The 24,699-nt window shown below is 38.4% G+C and overlaps 1 protein-coding gene across 3 annotated transcripts in view; it reads left to right on the forward strand.

Moving 5' to 3' along the window:
* Positions 1–54: 54 nt before the first annotated feature.
* LOC110375548 (protein yellow) overlaps positions 55–24,699 on the forward strand; it is a 36,276-nt gene continuing 11,631 nt past the window's right edge. The window contains exons 1-3 of one of the 3 annotated variants that reach the window (XM_021333694.3): positions 55–237; positions 17,572–17,852; positions 23,718–23,915. In XM_021333694.3, coding sequence (XP_021189369.3) covers positions 17,583–17,852; positions 23,718–23,915 — 468 coding nt within the window. In that variant the 5' untranslated portion in view covers positions 55–237; positions 17,572–17,582. Of the gene's footprint in view, positions 238–2,595; positions 2,689–2,730; positions 2,824–17,571; positions 17,853–23,717; positions 23,916–24,699 lie in introns of those variants that run through there. The other 2 variants (XM_021333702.3, XM_064038741.1) reach the window with 2 other exon arrangements.

The following is a 24,699-nucleotide window of genomic DNA, read 5'->3' on the forward strand; positions in this document are numbered from 1 at the left end:
AGGCTGCCGGCTGCCACGCCTTTGGGATCGACCACTTTTACTTTTAAGGTGTTATGTTGTGTAGAGGGGCGAGTAAAATCGGTGCGAGTGCGAAGGTTCTCTTCCAGTATAGGTCGTAGGCGGCGCACCGTGACACGCTTCGCCTCCCTGCGTAGCACGCGAATTTGTGACTGACCACGTGCTGTGAGCGATCGCACGAGTCCCCGGCCGCCGGCGCACCGCACGCACCACACACAGGTACACAGTGCAGTGCTATTCCATATTACTGAACTTTATTGTGCAGTGGTTTGTTGCTATAATAATACAGTTATTAATGCTAAATGCGGCTATTGAAAATACGTTTCATTCACAGTTACACAAATATGTACATAGAAATAACAATGAATAATTTTCTTCTGAATACTATCAAATAAACAATTGTAAAAAAACAATTGTTTATTCCAATCATCGATGTAAACAATCAATTATCTCAAACATCGGCAGATTAATTACGTGTAGGTGGTGTTTTGTTGGCTTGGAATTAGTTTAATTTGCTGCTAGAGTTTATGTTTTAGTTTTTGATTAACTAATCAAAAACAGCCAAAGAAAGTAGAAGATTCAAATAAAATAAAACGGAATCGTACCTACGTCGAAATGTAATCTCGTTGAGTAAACTAAAACCCATTAAAGTTTACGCTTGAAACCATTGAAATCAATGACCGAAAACGCTTTGCATATTTAGTAGAAGTATTTAGAAATAGCCATAGGTAAATGTCGTAATTGGGTTTAGGCAATACCTATAATAATCCGAGGTAAACAATAGTTCATTGTGTGATAAATTGGCCGTTATATGTTTACAAACACAGAAACAATGAGTGGACGTCTAACAAGCGGAGGAAGTTGTTGTAGCTGTCAGAGCTATCTTACCACTCGGACATTTTCATTATTTATTTACTGCATTTTCTTCATTAAGATGCACACCAATTTTTACTGCAGAAATAAGTAGAGAGCCATAGTATCATGAATTTAATATATTAGAAAAATAAGCAATTAGGTACACCAAGTCTAACCAAGGGGTATCGGGGTTGAGGAGGTCAGATAGGCAGTCGCTTCTAGTAAAGCACTGGTACTCAGCTAAATCCGGTTAGACTGGAAGCCGACCCCAACATAGTTGGGAAAAAGGTTCGGAGGATGAGTTATATCATAATAATCATTATAGAGCCTTATGCATGTCAAAAAATAAAATCTTTGCTGTTTCTATAATAGTATAGATTTGTTTATACCTAAGCTAACAGTAGTAACACATATTTGAGATGAAGCAATTAGGCACACCTATACATTTGTCTTATTAATACCCTGTGTTTCGGAGAGCACGTTAAACTGCGTGTATTCAGAAGCCAAAGTCTGACAACCAGTCTCAGCTAGGGGTATTAGTAATAGGTATGGGGTGGAGGTCGCTCCTTGTTAAACACTGGTACCTACTCAGCTGCATCCGGTTATCCTGGAAGCGACCACAACATGTTGGGAAAAGGCTCGGAAGATGATGCCATCATGATGCACATGACCAGTTGAGATTTCATCGCTCCTTTTTTATACCTACATGTGCTCTTTGAGGCGACTAGCAACCTATCCATTTCTTCTTCGGTCTGCTTCTCACTCTCCACCCATCCACCTACATTTTCATAGTATCTATGTCATATCATATCTATTTAGTTGGTGGATCCGATCATCCGAACATCCCGATCGGTGGAAAGGAGATCAACCGCAAGGCATTAAACTCGTAGATAGACCAGCCATATTTCAGCACAATTAGGCGAATATTAAGCATTTCTCTGTAGGACTTAATAAAAATAGGATCGGTACAATGCACCTACATGTTAATACGAAGTATCAGAATAATTATAGAGAATGTCTAAGCTTATTATCCTCATAAAGGTAAAACAATCGCCAAACTATTCACATATGTTTTAAGCACGTAAAGTGGGTATGTGTCAAAATATTTACGATATGCATGTTCCCATACAAGCTAGCTATTGTTCTGAGCTAACTGGGTAAATATTACACCGGTGGGTGTGAATTTACGTACTTGCTGGTTCTGTGCTATGATGTGTATCGTGCTTTTGCGACACAATTGACGAAAAAAGTGCTCGAACTATGACTTTAAGTACTAGCGTTTATCAGCAATGTAGGTTTCTCTGTAAACTGGTATTCAAGTTTTGTATAATCCTGGGTATATTTCTATTACAGCCTTTATCAGACAAACCCTGTCATACAATAAGGCTACAAAACTCCTTAAACTGGTTACTTACTCTTTTATATAATCGTGAAATTAGCATCGCAGTCAATCTTGTCAGTTATGTTGAAATATTTTTGTGCTTGGAAAATCTTTTTCTTCTAGTAAAATATGTATTATGATGATTGTAACTCTCTCCGACCAGGATAACATAAGCAATGGAATCATTATGTAAGTATTTGACGTTTGTCAGGATTATTTCATTACCTGCTAGCCAGACAATCGCATAGCTCAAGACAATCATAAACAATGACTCGTTGGAATCCCTACATGAATGAAATCATAGGACAGTATATTACGACATATGTAGGTAATTGTTTAGCATTCATGCACATTATCAATATCTGTCTAGCTGTTCCGTTCATAGTTTTGACGCAAAACTTCCCAGTGACTGACGTGCGTTTCTTTTACAAGCCGTAAGTGATTTTATTTTCCAATCTCCTAAGGATAGTTGATCCCGACGGTGCTTTTGTTAATTATATAAAAGAAGTTCAGTCCATAAGCAACCATTTAAATTGTGTTAGTGTATTATCCACATCAATATTCTAAAGGTAAAAATATTTGTAAATGTATAAATTCTCATTTATGCGGGCCATGCGTTTTTCACACATAATCCTGTACCTATATGTGTATGGTATTCTCCCTGTTCGGCAGGTTAGCGATAAGGCATTCCCCGTTTGAGGTGTGTTAATATCGCTGGAGGCCAAGAATCGTGAAGCAATCCATCGGCTTTAAGGATTGCAAAAGTGTTTCTGTGACAAGTGATCCAATACCTTAATCCACGCCCTTTTCGTCACATATATCCATATAATCCATTGACACTACTAGTTCCTTTTTTCTATTTTTCCTAATCGTAACCGGAACCGTAATCGGACCGTAGAAGTAAGCAATCGAATCAGTTTACCTCTAAGTGCAGTTCTAATTGAATATTGACAGCATCCATGAATTATTTTTAATTGCGATATGCTTATTGAAGTTGCTAATTGTGTTAATATTTTAGCATTATCTCGAAACCACTAAGCGATTTTTAATTTTGCCAATTTGGTACATAGATACATCATATAATTATCGTCAAATCCAGTCAGTCGGAAAAATAATTACTCGTATTTAATATTAATTTTCAAGGATATAGTGGTTTTCTAAATTTTCCTTTAAGTCAATTGCTGTATGGTTAAGTTTTAAAATCTAGAAATGAGAGTAAACATTTTCGGTATAAAAATAATAGATATAGCCCTAGCAGCAAATGTAACGAATTACCGCAATGAGACACCTGATTTCATAATTCAAATCTGAAAATAATGCTCCTGACTTGCCAGTGTTAAAAGCTATGAAAACAAATACCTGCATATTAAAATATTATAAACAAGTTTATCCTTTAACGTAATAAAGTCTATTTATACATTTCGTACAATTATGTTGTAAAGCGAACAATGTATCCTTGGAACCGTTTTGCAAAAGCGCGCGGCATTCGATCGCATAACTCAACATGCAGAATATATAGTTTAATCCGTTTTAGAATTTCTAGATTAATTAATATAAATATTACAGTTCGTGAAAGAGCGATTCGCTCAGATTCTTAAATGGGGACTTAATTTACAAACCCCTAGAATCCGCTATACTTAGTAGCACAGCGCGACTGGTACACCCGTGACTCGAAAAGTCCTGATTTCTTTCTGTTCGTTACTGTTATGTTACTGTCTGCTTGTGTACTACCTATAAGTAATGTCCTTCTCACCTGGCCTAGAAGATAGAGTCCTCTGTGTTCCTAGAAAAGCCAGATGTCGTAGCCGACGATCCGTCTGGATACTATTACCTATTACATATTTCACGATTGCGGATTGTGTGCATGCACCGTCTAAATTGATGTAATAACTGTTGTTAATGATTTATGCAATCAAAAACCTTGTTTTTTCGATTTATATTATGTTCGTAGTTAAAACTAGATTCGTTAATTTTGACGGTAATATGTAGGTAATATACTTACTCTGAATCGAATTCGAAATAAACTATCCAGTCTATGGCCGGTAAGTAGTCGTAACAAATCTTATTTACTTACCTAAATTGTATTATAACAGTAAGCAAATTTCAAATAAAACAATTAAAAGTTTGTGTACAATACTTATGAGACTAAAATAATGGATAATAAGCGTTATAGACAACATAATAACAATATTTCGTGATGCGGATCTTTACCTGGTGAACTTCACGCATACATAGCAATCAGTGTTCAGTTAATCGTTGCATCTCTAGGGTTACCAGCTATCTCATCGAAATTATTCTTTATTTTACTTTTACTATTTGTCTACTTATTTTTCATAAATTAAGCATGCAACTTTCAAGTCAAAGATCTGGTAAATTAATTTTAAAATTATAAAATTTCACTATTTACTTAGCATTTTTATGATATTAATCATAACATTTTGTTACGAAATAAACATTATTTAAACAGGAAGTGGTTAGAATAGTAAATATACTAGCTTACCAGCACAAGTTACATAATGAAGATTTTAGTCATTTACGGTCTATAAGGACATGTCTTAGTAAATAAACTATTATATTATGCTGCATTCAGTTAGGTAATAATGCAAGTGCGTAACTGGCATATAAGTACTGTAGATAATTATTATTGTTTCGCGGTATTCCTAACGTGGTCGTGTGTAGTGTTCGCAGCCCTAGTGAAAGTGGTTTGTTGTGGTTCCAAAGTGTCGAAACGCGTCATCAGCTGATACATATGCAGTTACCGGTTTGCTGACTTTAACTTTTTGTTCACTTTCCGTCTCAAATAAACCGCTTATTGTCGATCAATGGCTATATCGTAGTATTTAATCAAAAACCAATATTACGGTGCAAATGGAATTAAATTAAAATGTGTGATCCTCTGTGTAAGTGGAAAGTTATAGACCTGTGATGATATTGCACATTCTTTGCGAGTAAGTCCATGTATTATGCATTTTTCAAAATTTAATTATTACTTATACAGAAAAAATGCATTTGCATTTATAGTTCATTATAAAACCGAAAAAAAATGAATTAGATTATTTAGCATAAAACATATTTCCTGCTTCATAATACAATATGTAACATTAATTAGTAAAAATTACAAAAGCATGAAAATAATAATTCTCTTAAAAATATAAAATTTCGAAATGCTTTATTCTGTTTCAATAAAATTTATTACCTGCTAAATAAGTATATTTCACAATAAAAAATAACTAGAGCAAATTATATTTTTATCAAGGAAGTAAATTGAAATTAAAACTAGCGGATCAGACTTATTATATTACCTATTACTACATAGGTAATTAAAAATCATGTAGCAAGTGTTAATTAAGTAGGTTTAGCTTGTCAATATCAATGTCGACTGCCTTGTCATACGAACATACATCTTAATATCCACGTGCCGGTACCTAGCGTGACCTTTAACTAGGAATATTATTTTTGCAACCGAACACTGTCCGTTTCTATTATGTAGATTTTCTCAGTTTTCACCATGATACTCCTGCATTGTGAAAGTGTCTCTGCGAAACGCGTACACACAAACTGGCTAGTGATTGTCATTAGTTTATCGTTCATTTAACTATTCTTCTAATCTTTCATGTATGGCTACTAATACATTAAGTATAGGGAAAACCTTTTTCTTGTTTGTACTCGATAGACTCGGAAACTACTAAACCGATTAAAAAAAAATTTCACTACTGGAAAGCTGTATTCTTCCTGAGTAACATGGGCTTTGTTTTATCCCGGTGCGGGCAGTAGTTCTAACGGGACGCAAGTTAAAACCGCGGGAATACGGCTAGTCTTACATAATAATTAGTGAAGCATCAACTTCCGATGACAACACTGAGCAATACCGTAAATCGCACCAATTAGGTACTGTCGAAACCACACATGACATCGCTTTACGTCGAAAAACGTCGTAAGTGGTAATATCGCTTAAATAAGAACAATGCTAGCGTGCACTTATAGTACAGGTAACACTAAGCCCGACGGCCGGCAATTAACGTCTAGGTTTCACTCATTTAAATTCTGTTAGATATGCATATTATGATTTACGTTATCACGGCCAGATTATGTTTGCACCTGCTAACCAAATAGGTGTGGTCGTTATGTTTAATCATGTGTGTGGTGATTAATAAATTAAGTGTGTCTTTTTAATACATTAGGTAATTAAGCTGCACTAGATTAATTTGTCGTTTCTTTTAGAAGTTCAAGTTGAATGCTACTACACCTAATAATAAGCAGTTATAAACTGTCGTAGGTATAATGGACAGCGTAAATAACGTAGAAAATCGTCAGCTCTGCAGAAAATCGTTCGCTTAAAATTCTTTTAATTTGCCAAAAATGTGCACGCGAGCGTCTACGCGGGCAAAATGTCTCGACATAGGTGAAGGCATTTTCACATTAAGTCCGGTTTCACTTACATACGGCCTCGTTCACGTTTTTATCCACTGTTCTGTCAACCGCAGAAATGCGAACATAATCATCAGAACACCGCGTCGTCAAAAATAAAATGTATGAGGTAGGTCTGTAGCTAATCGTATTCTAGTTATTCCACATAAAAAAGCCCAGCGGTGCAATAGAGCCGATCACGTCACGCAAATTGTAATGTAATCAAAATGTTTCGAACAGTTCTAATTACTTCCACTATTTAACTACATGCCTAGAGCTCATTAATCATCCAGACACATTATTTCATTAGTCGAGGAACATCTAAGAGGGCATTATTTTTTACAATTTTGAAGTGATTTCAATGTAGTCTCGTTTTGTTTATAATTATAAAACATCCGGCTATTCAAATTTCAAAATTAATAGTCAATTAAATCTTTTGTTTCTAACCTTCTAGTTTCGTTCTGATTTGCAGTTAAATGATTCAGGTATGCAGTTTGTACGGAAACGTGTGCCTAATTTTAATTTGCTTGGAATTTAGGAGGCCGAGGCACGAATCACAAAATGTATCCGTGATCGTACATAATTAAAAAGATTTAATCCTTTTTATTGGTCTATATTCGAGTACCTACTGGAAACACTGTTTATAAATTTTAAAACAAAACAAAGATACAAATCTTATTCAGTGTCATCAAACAAAAATTGTAAAACACTTCCATTTAATGACTCTTCTTGTCGAGTTGTACAGTAATTATTCCGAAAATGGAGTTGCTAAGAATTCTTCATATCATTTTTTCATATTGTGATGGACATTATGAAATTTTGAGGTACATGTATATTGTTACAACCAGTTGTTGTAGTTAGATACGTTAAGTTCATAAGCCCGTCTGAAGTTTTTCAGAACTGAAAGTAAAAAAAGACAAAGAAAATGAAATATGTTTGTGCATATTTGCAAATTCTACTAATCTATCTCAGCAATCACGAGCTTACCCAAAAATTACTTAAATGTAAACTCATACTGCCTGTTAAACAAAAAATGTGTTGAGCAAGATTTAATTATTCACAATGACAAATCACTTTGCAAAGATTGATTTTGCTCTAGTAAGCTTGAAATTGCCTAGTACTCTATTATTTATTCGTACTTACATAACATCAATTACTTGGTATCTTGGTATCTTAATCGATACAAGGCTATCGGGTATCTAGATTATATGTATTTTATATATTCTAATTCCCAATTGCATAATTGTAGTGTCATAAATTTTAAGGTAAAGTAGTTCATCTCTCATCCTCCTTCGTGGTGGTTGTTTGGAACTGATAAATGGTGCAACATCCATCAGTCCAGCTGACGCGCAAGGACTATGTTTAACGTTTTGCCCATTGTTTTGCAATTACGTGATTGTAGGCTCCGTGCAATCTGCTCGTCGATCTATGTGAAAATTTGTAATTCTGCTCGAAACAATAAATACATGTTGGCTAACTTCAAATAATGAACCTGAAAATATACGCACCAATTATTTTTTTGCGATACATAATAAACTGCATTGAATGTCACTAATGTCAATGTTGTCACGAAATATGGTCCAGTCAGTACGTAAAGTATGTCAGTCAATAGTCTTGTATAGTCGTGCGTCTAACAAATTATGCTCGTGCTAATTAATGGCGTTTTACAAGTAAGTTTTTGCGGCGTCAGTTCATATGAGTGGTTTGTATCATGTACTGCGTTCATTGACCATACGAAAATTGCGGTCAATGCTTCCAGCTGTTGCATCTCATGTACGAAAATGTTTAACTAGGCCGATAAACAAACAACCTTAATTCAAACTATAAATAAAAGGAAAGGAAATATGAATCGTGCAAAAATTATCATTTAAGTTATTTTCGCGTCACGGTACAAGGCAAAACAATACATTCACTTAATACGATCCGGTTAGATATTTGATCACTAATCACGTGTAGTATTTCAGCTCGTTTGACATGTCCTTCCTATACCTCGTTACATAGCAAAGGCAGTCTACTTTTTATTTGAGTTGCTAACTTTTTGTTTGTGGGCACTTCCCTCTAAGTAGTGAACGCACTCCAACCTTGGTGCCAGTGGAATAAATCCGGCACGTGTATGCCACACTGAAGTGATCTCAATTACAATGCGTACAGCTATTTACTATTCAACATTCAAATGGAATCGAACTAGCCCACAGCTTCCTGTGAATGTCGTAAGACTAGTGCGATACATTATCCTCGGAGCTGGAGGATGGGCTCCATTCACATCAGTAACACTAACATTGGAAAAATAGTTTTACCATTGTTTAGCGCTAATTAGCTTCACTTATTAGCGATCCAACTTTGCTTACCTGTCGGGGCTGGTGTCTAGACCGCTTTGTGCGCCTAGAATCCACCAGTTTCGCCATAGAAATTGTAATTCTGCATAATTTGTTGTAAATTCAGTACTAAAAAACCTGTTTTTTGACCATAACTTTAAAAAATTCTACTACACTTACCTTTCATATGCACACCGTTAGATAGCTCTCGCCGAGGCGCTTCTAACGACACCACTCACGCGCGGATAGCTCTTACCAAACGTCAAAAAATTGCCCACCCACCCGCCCTTTAGGCTGATTTAAGCTGTGTATAGGAAAAGGGGAGCACTTTCGGTCCCATTTCTTAAAATTTTTTTATTACGGAAATATAATCCCTGAAGTGTCCTGGTGCCGAAGCTATAAATTTTGCCCTCACCGGCGTCATTTTACTCGACTAGGAACCTTCTCAACCTTCAAAATAGCGTTTATTTTTTTTCTTACTTTATATTATTCTGAATAATTTCTATTTTACCGTGCAAACATTTTCTCGTCCATAAAATCTCTCGTATTCGGTCCCGCCCAGAGTTCCACAGCGCGTGAACCGGTGAAAACTCTTGTGGACACCGCGATGGCGCCGTCTAGCGGCGAGGTCTTGTCTCTCCCGGCAACGGCAGCAGATGCCACTAGCACCGAGTCGTGCATAAGCACGTTAAACAAACTCGCGGAGTGCATCGCGGCTGCAATTGCCGAAGGGAAAAGCGTCACGACCGCCAACAAGCGACTCATAAGTTCTGCGGCAAATGAGATTCGGTGCGTGGCCGCTAAAATACCCACCTTTTCCGCCCCGCAGGAAATCTGCGCGACCCAAGACGGAAACCTGCGACAGGAAATAGCTACATGCGTGCGCGAGGAGCTTAGCAAGCACCTTGCCACGATCGCGACACCACTCACTCCCGCGCCGTTGCCCAGAAATTACGCGCAGGCGGCTAGCGCCCCGGCTCCTCGTCCAGTCTCTAAACCACCTCCGCCTAACAAACCTGCTCTCATCGTTGCGCCGCAGGGCGACAGCACGTCCCAAACACGTCAGGACGTAGTGCAGTCGTTCAAGAACGCAGTCAGTTTCCGCACCACTTCGTACGCACCGTCTAGAATACAGGCCGTGTCTAACAATAAGTTACGAGTGGAGTTCGAGACTGAGCAACAGCGCGATGAAACACTGAAAAAACTCGAAAAGTCCTCACAAATCACTGCTGAACCGGCCAAGCTATTGAGGCCAATGATTATTCTCAAGGGAATATCATTGGACACGCCATCGGAAGAGCTGGTAGACGTCATCCGCGGCCAAAATGAAGAGCTGACTGCCCTCGCTGTTGACAGCGATGACCTGCGGCTTGCATTCAAGCGAAATAACCGCAACCCTAAATTGTACAACGCCGTCCTCATCGCCAAGCCCGCCATATGGCGCAAAATAATAGACATGGGGCGCGTCTGCGTGGACTACCAACGGGTACACGCAGAAGACTTCTCCACATTCCTCCAATGCAGGAAATGCCTGCAGTTCGGTCACATTAAAGCAAAATGTACAGCGACACAGGCACCCTGCTCCTACTGCTCGGAAGAGGGGCACAACACCAGCAGCTGCCCTCTGCGCGAGAAGAAAGGCGCACCCAAGTGCTACAACTGCTTGCAACATAACACCAAATTCAAGACTACCCATGACGTCGGACACATGGCCACCTCCAACATTTGCCCTCGAGTGAAATCAGTCAAAAACAAAATAATTAACCGTACTGATTATGGACAATAAACGCATTAAAATATTACAGTGTAACATCGATAGATCCAAAAATAGTCTTCACGAATTTTTCACATATTTTTATAATGGCCAATACGACATCGCCTTGCTGTCCGAGCCCTATATAGGCTCTGGCAAAGAGGTGAAGTCGATCTCTGGAATTGACATCTACCAGTACTCGAGAGGGTCTAATGTAAAGGCGTGCATTCTTGTTAAGCAGGGGCGCGCTGTGGTTTTGGGGGAGTCCAGTTTATCGACTGCTAATCTATGCGTCATACAAGTCAAGACCGATCATCAAAAGATGTACCTGGGATCTGCTTATGTGGAACCAAATGACGACACATCGTCCACGCTAGAGGCCATCGACTACTTCCTCAAGGCCACATCGCGTTACAAGTGCATACTTGGAGGTGACTTCAACGGCTGGCACCCAGCATGGGGAAGCACCAGATCAAACCCGAGAGGCAACGACCTAATGGAATTAGCCCTAACAAACGATATGTACGTCTGCAACATTGGTGACACTCCGACATTCGAGACGGTGACGCACGGGCGCGATCGATCGTCTATCATAGACGTGACATTAGCGTCCGGCCAAGCCTTCGACATGGTCGGGGAGTGGAGGGTCAACCTTGAGTGCTGCGCCACGTCACAGCATAATGCCATAGAGTTTAACATAAACACAAGAAAACCAATACCATCCGGTACAGGCAACACATCAACTTTTATGTTCAACACCGAGAAAGCGGACTGGGCAGCATTCAGGGATGCCGTGCTGCAAGAAGTTGCACTCTCCGACATACTCGACAGCGATATAAGCAGCCTAAACAAACAAGAACTCGAGGATCTCATCAGTCGCATAACATCTTTGATACGAGACTGCTGCAAGGAAACCATGCCCATCAGAAGTGGAAAAGCCAAGCAGAAGCCTCCTTGGTGGAGCGATACACTGCAGCGGCTCAAGGGGGAAGTTATAAGCCTTCACCGGCAAATACACTCGGCAAAACTATCTGGCCAACCCCTTGATGCCCTACTTGAGGAGCAGGTCACAAAAAAGAAACAATATAGCGAAGAAATGAAACGCGCATCTACCGAAAATTTCCGTAAGTTTTGCGAGCTGCAAACCAAAGAGAACGTCTGGTCCCTCACCAATCGCCTCCTCAAGGAAGCAGCACCAAAAAGACCTCCCACCACACTAAAAATAGGAGACAGATATACTACTGATGCAGAAGAGACTGCAAGCGCCTTGCTCAAGCACTTCTACCCCGATGACTCTCCGGACCAAACGCCGGAGCAGAGACAGTTGCGCACCCACTTCAACAATTATTCCATGAACACCCCGGATGATCTCCCCTTCACGGAGGAAGAGGTGCTTGAGCAACTTAGCTCCATAAGCCCGAAAAAAGCTCCCGGATTAGACAATCTAACATCAGATATTTGCCATAAGTTCGCAAAGATATACCCCCGTCTCATGACAGATATTTTAAATAGATGTCTCTCACTCCAGTACTTTCCTGGAGCGTGGAAGGAGGCCTACGTAAAGATCATTCCCAAACCGGGCAAAGACGACCACATGGATCTTAAATCCTTTCGCCCCATAGGACTGCTTCCAGTCTTCGGGAAGCTACTGGAGAAGCTATTTATCAAAAGGGTCGTCCATAAAGCAGAGTCGGAGAACAAACTCAACAACAACCAGTTTGGCTTTCGGCAACAGAGAAACACGACGCTAGCCGTTCACACCGCTCTGGACTTCATCCGCCTCGCAAAAGAGGGTAAAAAACATGTAATCGCGGTCTCTTTGGATATCAAGGCGGCGTTTGACAATGCTTGGTGGCCCGCACTCTTCCAACGTCTCGCCAATCTTGGTGTGCCCAATAACATCTACGGGCTCATCAAGGATTACGTCAGGGATCGAGTAGTCACTTTGGATCACGCCGGAGTGCGCGCGCGTAAAACACTCACAAAGGGGTGCATACAGGGGTCTGCGTGTGGCCCCGTTCTGTGGAACATGATCTTGGATGAACTCCTAGACATGCAGCTGCCAGCGGGATGCCACATGCAGGCCTTTGCGGATGATGTCCTCCTTATAGTCACCGCGGACAATAATGAAGAACTGCAGAGCGTGTCAAATACCGTCCTGTCCGAAATTAGTAACTGGGGAACTAAAGTGAAACTCAATTTTGGCCCAGCGAAGACACAAGTCATTGCTTTCACGCCGAAGGCCAAGTCCGTGCAGCTCCATATGGACGGCACGGACTTGGCATTCGTGCCTGAAATTAAATTGCTCGGCATAGTGATAGACGAAAAGCTCAAATTCAAGCGACACCTCAAATACGTGCTGGGTAAGGCCTCGCGTATCTACAACAAACTGTGCATTTACGCGAGACCAACCTGGGGCACACACCCTGAAAATTCGCGAACCATCTACTTACATGTTATAGAGCCGATCATCACCTACGCTGCAGGAATATGGGGCCAAGTGGCAATGCAAAAGAGTGCACGAAAAGATCTTGCCAGCCTGCAACGCGGCTTCGCACTAAAGGCCATTCGCGCCTTCAGGACAGTGTCCACTAATGCTGCCCTGGCGCTTGCGCAACTCATTCCACTTGACCTCAGAATCCTCGAGGTGCATCAAATCGAGCAAACGCGCCTTACCAACACCACTCCCTTTTTGCCGGAGGACGTTACGCTAGAGCGGCCCACACCTGCCCGCGAACTACTGCACCCAGCGTTGAGAGTGGGAAAACCTGATTTAGACCACGAAAGAACGGACGATACTCAAGAAATATTTACAGACGGAAGCAAACAAGACAGCGGCGCTGTAGGGGCTGCCTTTGTGTGCCTTGACCCAGGTGGGTCACAACAACCAATCATTACTAAAAAATTCAAACTACACGACTCTTGCACGGTCTTCCAAGCTGAGCTCTTCGCCATCCTGGAGGCCTGCAAGTGGGCGACTCAAAAATATCAAAACACTGTTATCTACACCGATTCACAAGCATCATTACAAGCCATAGCAGACAGAAGCAACACACACCCTCTCGTCACACAAATACATAAAATCATACATACACACCGCGATACAAAAAACATCACACTTAAATGGGTCAAGGCACATAGGGGCAATGTCGGCAACGAGGCTGCCGACGCCGCGGCAAAACTGGCGACCCTTCTTCACAAGACGCCGGACTACAGGTCGTTCCCAATGTCCTTCGTGAAACATAAGCTCCGCATGCGTAGCCTGGACCTTTGGCAGGCGCGCTACACGTCCAGCGAACAGGGACAGTACACTAAAAGCATTTTCCCTACACTAACTGATATCAAACACTTCCGAAAACACACAGACATTCACTTCCACACAACACAAATACTCACCAACCACGGCTTTCACAAAACATACTTACACAGATTCCACATCACACCAGACGACTGCTGTCCCTGCAACACAAATACACCCCAGACTGTGACGCACCTGCTGACTGACTGTCCGAGGTTCGCTGCGGAGCGAATGCGACACGAGGCATTATGCGTCTACCATGATATCGTCCCGTATAGTTTGCCAGAACTACTTAAGAAAGAGGAAGCGCTGGCAAGTTATACGGAACTCGCGAGCAGAATATACTCGAAACTCAAAGCCTACAATGGCACATAAAATAATATCTATTATTACTCATCTATACATTTTTCATATATTATCATATATTTCATTATTCATATATATTCTGAATATTTATTATTCTTTCTACCCAAGCGATATCAAAACTTAAAAAGCGACATCCCAAGTTTCGGCAGCAAGCGTATCAAATCGCGCAAACTGCCGCAACATATCATATACGCGAAATAACAGCTATCTTAAACCAAAAACAAAGTTCAATAAAAAAACACTAACATTGTAGTCGCACAAATCTATATTGACCTCGGATTATAAAATACCACAATGTCAGCACTGATCCTTGTATACAGATACAGAAAATAACATCGACAACCTCTAACGACTACGGCTAATTCAGATAATGGGTCCACTTAAGTATATTAATCGACCTATAAATCATCAAATCCGTTGTTGTTGCAGTAAAATAACTAAACTTCAAACGAACATAAAGTGCAGCATATTGTTCTAAGAAGATGTCAACACTACGCCATATAATTTCCTGAAACATAACAAATCCACTCGCCGGCTGACATGTTGAGTGGCTCGCTGACATGAAAATTGAGCTTAATTTGATTTAATGCTTTATTCTTAACTTGATAACTACATAATACGAGAACAATAGAGTGCGCAATAGCGAGGGATGAAGGCACTGATTTATGTGAAACAACTCTATTTTACGTGCCAGGTATATCACAATAGTTTGTAAAATTATTTAATTCCGGTAATCTGTGTCGAGCCTTACGTTATTAGGACTCCTAATCTCCGGTCGCTTGATAGTAATAGTGCTTTGAATGTGCATTAACCTTCAAGTGTAAGTACATACGGATGTAGTTTAATGTAAGTACGTCCGTTACGCCCTGAGCAGTTTTATTGTCATTACCACTTTGGATTAATTCTTTTAACAAAGCTTAACGAATACAAAGGCCTACCTATTGGTAACGGGCTCTAAATATTATAGTAAGTACATTCGATTCAACAGTGTGGTTAGTTTTTTATAAGTCTCAGTAGTAACCAGGAAATACAACATTTTTAATTTCAATAAAATAAATACGCAAATGTGTAGGTCTATACTTTTAAGACTTAATGACAAAATCATTTGCTTATAATATGTATGTATCAGGAAACTAGCTTTGATTTTAGTACTAAATAATATAACGGTTTTTAATTTTCCATGCACTCTGTTCATGAAAAGTTCTTAGGGAAAGTACCGTAGCTATACTGAATTACGAAATGTTCAAAGGACCTATCTAATTATAGAGATGGACAGGGAAAGTAAGGAACTGTCGTTTGCATTATGTCTAGCATAAAGGGGTAAACTTCGTGTAACATTATGTCTGCTAGAATAAACAAGAATTATTAATAGTAACGTGAAACTGGTCCTGTCATATTATATCACAGTCTGGCCCACATCATATTTATTTGACTCGAGCTAGTATTTAACGTCTATGAATGTCATGTAGAGCTATTATATATTTAGTTAGCAAAACGAAAGCATATTTTTAATATTATTTTTGACTGTTTGTCTTGTTAAATGTCTGTTTATTGCCTTTATTAAGTCCAACACGTATAACATATTATATTAGGTGCGTTCATGACAATAAGAGTGATTAGCAAATGCAAGTTGCATAATGTTTAGAACAAAAACATATTGAGCAAGCACTAGTTTTTTGAGCAGTGATAGTTGATGAACTAGTTTAAAGCAGTGGCAAGAAGTATAGTATTATGCCATATATGTAATTAATTGCTTACTTAGTCTATAGATGTTATGTTCGTAGTCCTATTGTGCCCAATATTAATAGATATACATTTTTTGTGTGTGAATTGAATTTTCTACAATATTTGTAAGCATTTTGTCGATTCGTAGGTGTTGAAATAAATATTCGTTTACAACTCAAGTGCTGTGTAATATTTTTAAGTTATATGAACACATTTTCTAAATTAAGCCATGCATTTGCATTTCTGTCCGTAATTAAAAGGTAAATATGGTAGCAAAATAAATCGATCAACTATCTCGCTACAAACTTTTTGGTCTAATTATACACCTATTAACATAGTTGGACACTTTACCTGTGGCAGCAGTTATTCCACGCCATAAATATAAAAACATTTTGTTTTCCTTTTTTTTAATATTATTTGCAATCAGTAAATAGGTGCCTAACATTTCTAGGTAAAAGCCATTTAATTTTAATTAAATCACATACTATTAGAATTGCCGCAACATCTAAGCATTACTAGCTGAGGTATTTCTACGATTTATAGTCTATGTAAAATGTTAATAGATACAACTTAAGTTCACATAAACTGCACTTTAGCTAAAGCGAAAGGATTGATTGTATATTACAATGTTACTACAGAAGTTAAATCTCTGGAAGTAATCGTTTTAACGATTCATAAAATCTTCCATTACTAACCTTCTTTCTAAGACATGTTCTGTAATGTAATACGGGAAGTAGTGAGGTCATAAGGTATTGTTTCATAAACAAAATAGATAACAAATGATGCCTATCTGACATCTTGTTCGTTGTTGTTGTTCTACGTCATAATCATCTCGCTGAGGCTGCGGAAGCGTCCTTGAACTGAAAAGTAAAAGTCGGTCACGTGCCACGCTAGGTCATTAACAGGCATTTGTTTTTGACATGCACGTCTGAACCGAATAAGTGGACAGACAAATGTCATGGGCACGCGAATAATAATATTATAACTAATGCTGTTATTATTTATAATAATTCGCAGCTACATTTTTAAACAAGTTGAAACATTGCTAAAGAGATTTTAATGTTGAACCAGTTTGTCGACCTGTTTGATGAGCACGTGCATTAAGAAATAAATCTCGAGCAACAGGTCAGTTCGCAGACAAAAAATAAGCAACATTCTATTCAATGTCAATGTTGCTATGCTGCGTAACGTTGCAGTAACTTTAGTATTGTTTTGTTTCATTTTGTATTGACTGTCAAATTCTTGATATTACGTGACTAAACTTGACTGCAACAGGAAATCCTAGACTTTAATAACACTCGATTACTTTAAGCGTTTTTATAAGGAAATCTAGATATGAAATAATTAAATTAATTGCTACTGAGTCTAGACTTAGGGTACTTTAATTTTAATTGCTTACACTAATATGTATTAGTATCATTCGATGAAACTAAACTTTCAATTCTTGTTCCAGACTGAGAAGCCATGAGGAGGCACGCAATAGTGCTGTTGGCTTACATAGCCGCAGCGACCGCTACACTTGAAGTCGTCAACCAATGGAGCTTCATGCAGTTCGACTTTCCCCCGGACCCAGTGCTTTTAGAAAAATTCCAACCAGAGAACACCGTCCCCACGGGGCTGGAGATAGGCTGGGATAGATTGTACCTGGGCATTCCAAGGTTGAGGGCGGGAGTTCCCGCAACCTTAGCGTGGATACCTCGAAGCCTGCCACCAGGCGTCAGTCCTGTTCTTCAGGTGAGATTTACAACTACTTTTTTTTATTTCCGTAAACACTTAACACGTTCGCGTGGCATTGAGTCTTACGCACTTTTTTTATCTCATTCACCTACACTTTAAATAAACAATTTAGTTAATGGCCAAAATAGTATATAAAAAGTAAAATGAACTTATCTTGGCCTTGATGGCTACAATGGTATTCGTGACATATCACGCCGTTACCGATCAGGCGCCTCGAGAATCGAGAGGTCAGTTAACATAGATTACAATTACCAGAGCCTTAATAAAATTACGGTAAACTAAAGGGAATTAATCAAAGGACTGCATGAGAGTACGTAACATTTTCTTGTGCAAATAAAACTGGTGTCATCAATCTTCATTACGTCATGATGCATGCTCTAGCAATGCTCTAGATTGAGTCTAGATAGTCAGAAGTACGAGTCGAGCTTTATACTAAGATTCGATTATCTCTTTACGTTTTATCAGAAAGCTGCCAAGATCACGTCTTGCTGTCCGTAATTCGATTAACTGTAACTTACGAGTTCGATTAACATGATGAATTATTTGCTTAAAGAGTAAGAGAGTGGGTAAAGTAAAAAAGGTCTCATCTTTTTGCAAACTAAACATTTAGTTGTGTAGGTATAATATTCTACTCGTTGTTAAGTTGCATTATTTTATTATAAGACATAGGTAATTGGTGTTTACCTAGTTTGTACTAAGCACCGTAACATTTTATGAAACAAGTCGTGCTTCGTGTGTTAAGAGCTAGTTATCATGTTATTTATTCATACTTTTGTTGTTGTGGTAGACATTTCATAATGTATCATATCTTAAAATATGTAAATATATCTTAAAAATCTATAGACAAATGTTATACCTAACGAAATATAAAGCTTACTTATACCTTAAAAGTTACACAAAATTAAGTGTGCAAACATGTATTACTATATTTCAACTACAATTAGCGTTTAATAACTCTCATTTATTATACAGTGGCATGGGCGTAGCCACACTGGGGCAAGCTGGGGCACTTGCCCCACCCTGGGCCCTGGCTCTGACCTTATAAGGTGTCTGATTAAACAATGTTTTTTTACTAACTCTAACTAACAACATCAACAATCATATCGACGGTAAAAAGGCAAAAGGGGTCAAGCGCCACATTTTGCGATTTTAACTTTTTTATTGACCCCAACTCCACTATTTTTTCTCTTTCGAATGGTCGTAATATCGTTTTCCTAGCATGAAAAAAAGTCACTTGTACCAAAGAATTATTTGTACTGAAGTGCCAAATCGATACTTGCCAAAAGTGCTCAAGCGACACCAACTTTACCTTGCTTGGTTGAAGGACCATTTTGTGTATTACGTTTTTGTATCGCCTTGTCATTTGGCATAATTTTAAAAAGAATATTAGAAGTAAATATGTCGTTTGTATCCATTTTTCTTTTATTTGTTTAATAGCTATAACGTCGCTTACACCAACAGTAAAAATGGTCAACTAAACATAATTGGCGCTTGGCCCCTTTCTTAAATAATGCTATTTTCATTACGTTGCATTTGATCCACTCAGCGCGCGCCAGCGCCTGGAGCTTGGGCCAAAATCTAAATGTTCCAACATTAAATATTGGTGCTTGACCCCTCGCGAAAACGATAAACATGGTTAAAACCTGGGGTCAAGCGACATCTATCTTTGAAACTATTGATCTCAGGCTTATTTTGATGTAAAATTATTAAAGAACATTGTATTTTAGTAAACTTTTCTGTAGATTGTGATGTGATTCAATAAAGCAATAATGAGATATTATTTTTTAAAACTTTCTTTTTACTCTCCTGAACAATATGATCTGTGGTGCTTGACTCCTTTTGCCTTTAACCCGTCGATATGTACTATCCGTAAGCACAAAAAAATTGTCGACTTTGAAAAGAGCGCGATCCAAACAAAATACACGCTAGAGTTCCCGAACGTGCGCGGTGCGCGCGTCATTTGAAAGCGAGCCGTATTCCCTAAAAGAATAGTTGCTATGTGGCGTCGCGAGCCGAGCCGTCCATCTTATCCAAAAAATAATGCATTAAAGGAGATCGAACTGGTAGATGTGATCAAAATTTCGGAAATGCAATTTTATCCTAGTGTAAAAACCGCGCTCGTTATTTTGCTTGCCCAGCCATGTACGACCTGTACAATAGAACGATCGTTTAGCACAGTGGTTCTTAAACGGTGGTCCGCGGACCACTGGTGGTCCCTGGAGGCATTCCGAGTGGTCCGCGAAGCTTAGCTGCGCGACGTTGCTATACGTTAGGTATCTAACTTTATTTTTATCGACTTATCTATGCGAGCGAGGGGGTTTTCGTATGAAAGTAAATCGGGTGTGTCGTACCTAGTCCCCCCATTCATGAAAATGTATATTTGGGCGACATTTTACGTAGTTTTTGGTCTTAAGTCTTAAAAAATAATTAAAATTTCGCGCTCGCTTCGCTCGCGTATTCAGAAACTATATTATTTTTGTATTTGTCAAGAAACAAAAAGTTAAGTACGTTGCGGCTAAATTTTACGTAATATTTGGTTTAAGTCCGATAAAAATGTCACGCTCGCTTCGCTCGCATATTCAGAAACTGTACCTATGCCCTTATTTTGCATTTGTCAACAAACAAAAAGTTAAGTAAGTACGTTTGGGCTCAATTTTACGTAATATTCGGTTTAAGTCCGATAAAAAGTTCGCGCTCTCTTCACTCGCGTATACAGAAACTATATATATAGCCTAACTATATATATAACTATATATAGCCCTTACTTTTGGCTTTTGTCCTGTGTGTGATTGTTTATTTTCTGTACCTGAAAATATAAACCTCTCAAATTAGGAGATTAACAAGTTTGAGATTAACGGCTCAAGATACAAAAAATCGGAGGGCCCCAGCCCCCTCCCGGGGGATAGGTTGACTGCTGCCCCACCCTGAGCCCAAAGCTGGCTACGCCCATGTACAGTGGTACAGATTTGGCTTATCTAGTATATTACGAACAGCTTATAAGTCAAGTCTGCATGCGTGCCTGAGAACTTGGCATTAATTTTTAAACGGAATGTCGAACACTCATAACTGAATAAGACGTATAATTTATCGGCTGAGAATGACTTTGTCGGAATCTTAGCTGTTCAACGACATAAAAACCTAATGCTATCAGTGTTTGAAATAAATTGTATAGGAACAACTTGCAGTTTGTAGTCAATGCTTGCAGTATTCGGATTTCAACGAAAAGTTGTGCAATTACTTTGTGAGCTTGTGTCGCCTTCGAAAGCTGCTACAAATGCGTTCAATAGGACCTGGGTACTAACTGACCTACTTGCTCAGCTGTGTCCTTTTGCAACTAACTTTAGGAAGATTATTATTTGTAAACGTACACTTTATATAAATAATAACGAAATGAACATTAAACACCAGAAATCCTGATCGAAATGGTTGTATGGTTGTAGGCGTTCTGAAAAAATCAATAGCGTAGGCTAATAAATGATTGCAATTTGGCCTGTCTATCTAAAATCAAAATTTCAGATTAATTTGTGTTAGAATTGTGAAAGGCTAGGACACCTAAATGAGCTAGATTGGATTAATTACTTCAATTTTTGACGGCTTTATTGTAATAATTATATCTTTGCATTAGGAGTTGGAACTTTTAATAGTTTCTGTTTGTTCAAGTTGCCATTCTAATACACAACGGTCGTTCGATATGTTAATAGTTATAATTATGAAACATTTGTTGGTTGTTCTAGCTAGTTTAACAACTATTTCTTCTGTATTCGCAGTAATAAAGTTCCCACAACGCTGCATAATATTTCCTTTAATGTCTATGTGGATATAGATACCTATGTAAAATTGCTATTTAGGTCTATAGATCGTTGCTGAACATTGTTTGCAAACTTTATAGCGGTGTTAGACAATATAGTGTATTGGAAAAATATTTCGCCACGATATAAAGTGACTAGGTAATACGTCAATCAAAATCACATAGAAACTACATTAAATTGCATTCCCTCATGATTACGATGGCCAACAGCAATGTGCAAGCACTTGCGTTCAAATAACATGAACAAAAAAGTTATTCGATTTTCCGGAAAAAAAACTGTGTTATTTTTATTTTTTTCCTGTACCACTGGAATTGACTAAACAGGCTGTGTCTAGAAGGCAGCCGTGACCATTTGTGAGCTACCAGAGCTTATACGGCATACATGTGGTTCCAGTGATTTTAATAAATAAATAAATGTTCCGTGTCGGAATTAGATAACGCTGGCCATGTTATAGTTAGTTGTTACAAATACGCGTTACGCGTAAGACACGGGAAAGCGTGAAGGGCACGCGAATAGTTTGCGCGGGTGACCTTGCGAACTGCGAGAGACACCTCGATGTACGACATTCACGTTTATATCAACATACCTTATTGTATTAATCAGACTTAGGTACTTTATGTCACTTGTTGAACTTATCATCTAGATTAGGAATGGTGTTGGTAAGCTATACTTAAAGATTACTAAGCAGTATCAGTCATAGTTTGGCTAAAAGGTCTGTTGTTTTAAAATCCTGTGTAAAAGTCGTAAAGTTCTGTATCGTTAAGTATAATATAAAGGGATATTACATATTGCAGGAGACATACAAATTAAGTTTCAGAAATACCAAATTAGGAGTTTTCTTCATTTTCTTTCGCTACACTACGCGGAATTGTATCCTCAATTACAAAACGAAGTATTTCCTTCTATTGAATGCAAACAACATTAAGAAAGCTCGCTCAGTAAGTATGTGCTACTGTTGTTTAGAATTTAGATCCAGGAGAGAGTTTGTCTAGAATAACTTACGGCTTACATAAAAGATGTGGCTGGATATCGCTTTTGCCTTTAAGCACAAATGCAGCTTTCGAATGCAACACTACACAGATATATTGAGTTAGAAGCGTATCGTTATTTTTGATCTGCATAGAATGTTGATTTTCAATACACTTCCTTGAAATGTGACACCACACTAGTGCAATTTGAACTCAGAATAATAGTTTTGAATTTAAACAAAAGTAAATTGATTCAAATAAAAAATAACATATCCTTATAAACTTTAATTTTGTATGAACACTAAATTGATAATCAGATTTAAATGAAGTCTAGACTTTTATTTATTTTTCGTATTGCCTAAGTGTATTGAAACACTATTTGGCAAACTTACCATGTCTATTTGATAACTTATGTCAAAATGTATAATATTTCAAACCTAAACAAACAGTTCGATTATAATCGTCGTTTTAAAAGAATTATTGTTTATTTTCGCTGTGTCAACAACATTATTCATCCTTTGTTCGCCTGCTTATTTGTATGCCGCCATCGAAAAACTGCTATGTCAATAAATGATGTGTTTTCCATTTAAACATACGTTGTCGGAAATCAAATCAATGTTCAATGCTGTAAGTGCATACAAATCGTTGTTGACAAATGCAACATTAAAAAAATGTACACTCTATACCGAAGTAATGTAATAGTATAATGTAATAGTTTCCAATTTTGTTGATTTAAGACTATACCGAAGAGTTTTTGCTGTCAAAGTGATATAATTAACGTTTCGAATTTTCATAAAAAGCTTTCAGTCAACCGTGAAATGTCTTTTATTTTGCCGCTGACTCACATAAAATACATGAGGCCTTACATAATTTATTTTGGATATAAATAGCTTAAAATGTTATCGCAATTAAATAATCTTGAAAACTTAAGATAAAGTTAAATACAGCTCTTCTGAATTCGGAAGTATTAGTCATTCGCATGCAATTTTTTTTTCTAAAAGCAAACACAACAGTCAATAGTTGCCCCTTCATTTCACAGCTCTTAAGCGTTACCTAAAACCTCACTGTTATTTTTCTTCTTCCAGGCATACCCCGACTGGTCATGGCACACAGCTGGCCGAGGCGACATCAACTGCACCGGTCTGATCTCCGTGTACCGAGTGCGAGCTGACCGCTGCAACAGACTCTGGGTCTTGGATGCAGGTGTCGTCACCAGCATCGATGACTTCAGAAGAGTCTGCCCCCCTAAGATCCTCATTTTCGATATGGCTACTGACCGTTTGGTAAGTTCAAAAGAAAGCGTCATAAAGTTAATACTTACTTCTAATATTACCTTTTTGTAGTATATCTTCCAACAGTCCCTCCCGTCGAGGATGCTGCGGGAAGTGTCATACTTTTACGAGTAAAACCCACCTTGGTAACTTCTGGAGCCCTTTGTTGCCCAAGGTCGTGGTAATTCTTTCAAACAATACCGGATACTTCCAGTACCTATACCTGTGTCGCCAATACTTGGAAATAGAAACAATAGATATTATGTCTCGTTACTACATGACAGAACTCTAAATAATTTCAGTTTTTGTCTTTGCGGAAACACGGTCGTGGGATTTTAGTTTCGCAAGCTGCATTGCACTCTACATAGTAATGTCAACTCTATTAGCATACAGATTGATCTTAATCTACATGAGCAACTCAATTCAACACACGTTTTCGTCTAACTTTCCATAAGATTTTAGGATTTGGCAAAGAGCACCTGCATTTAAATTCATTTGACGATTTGAAATTGGTAGATTGCAGTAAGTTTTCCAATACGGTTAAAATCAATGTAGTGCAAAAACTGGCTATTTGTACGCGACTTGTGCGGTCTTTAGTGCTTACGTAAATATAGTCGCATTGAATGTAGCTAAGTTTTAAATTAATTTATTTTAATAGGCTAGGTTTTTTTGCAGTTTTTCTACCTGTGCCTATGCTATGTCTACCTAGACGGTGCTTGGTTATATTAAAATGCATCTGATCAATTAATATTTAAAGCACTAAGTCAAGCATGAATTGTGTAACAGGAACCAATCC

Source organism: Helicoverpa armigera, chromosome 2 (assembly GCF_030705265.1).
Source record: "Helicoverpa armigera isolate CAAS_96S chromosome 2, ASM3070526v1, whole genome shotgun sequence".
Taxonomy (NCBI): Eukaryota; Metazoa; Arthropoda; class Insecta; order Lepidoptera; family Noctuidae; genus Helicoverpa; species Helicoverpa armigera.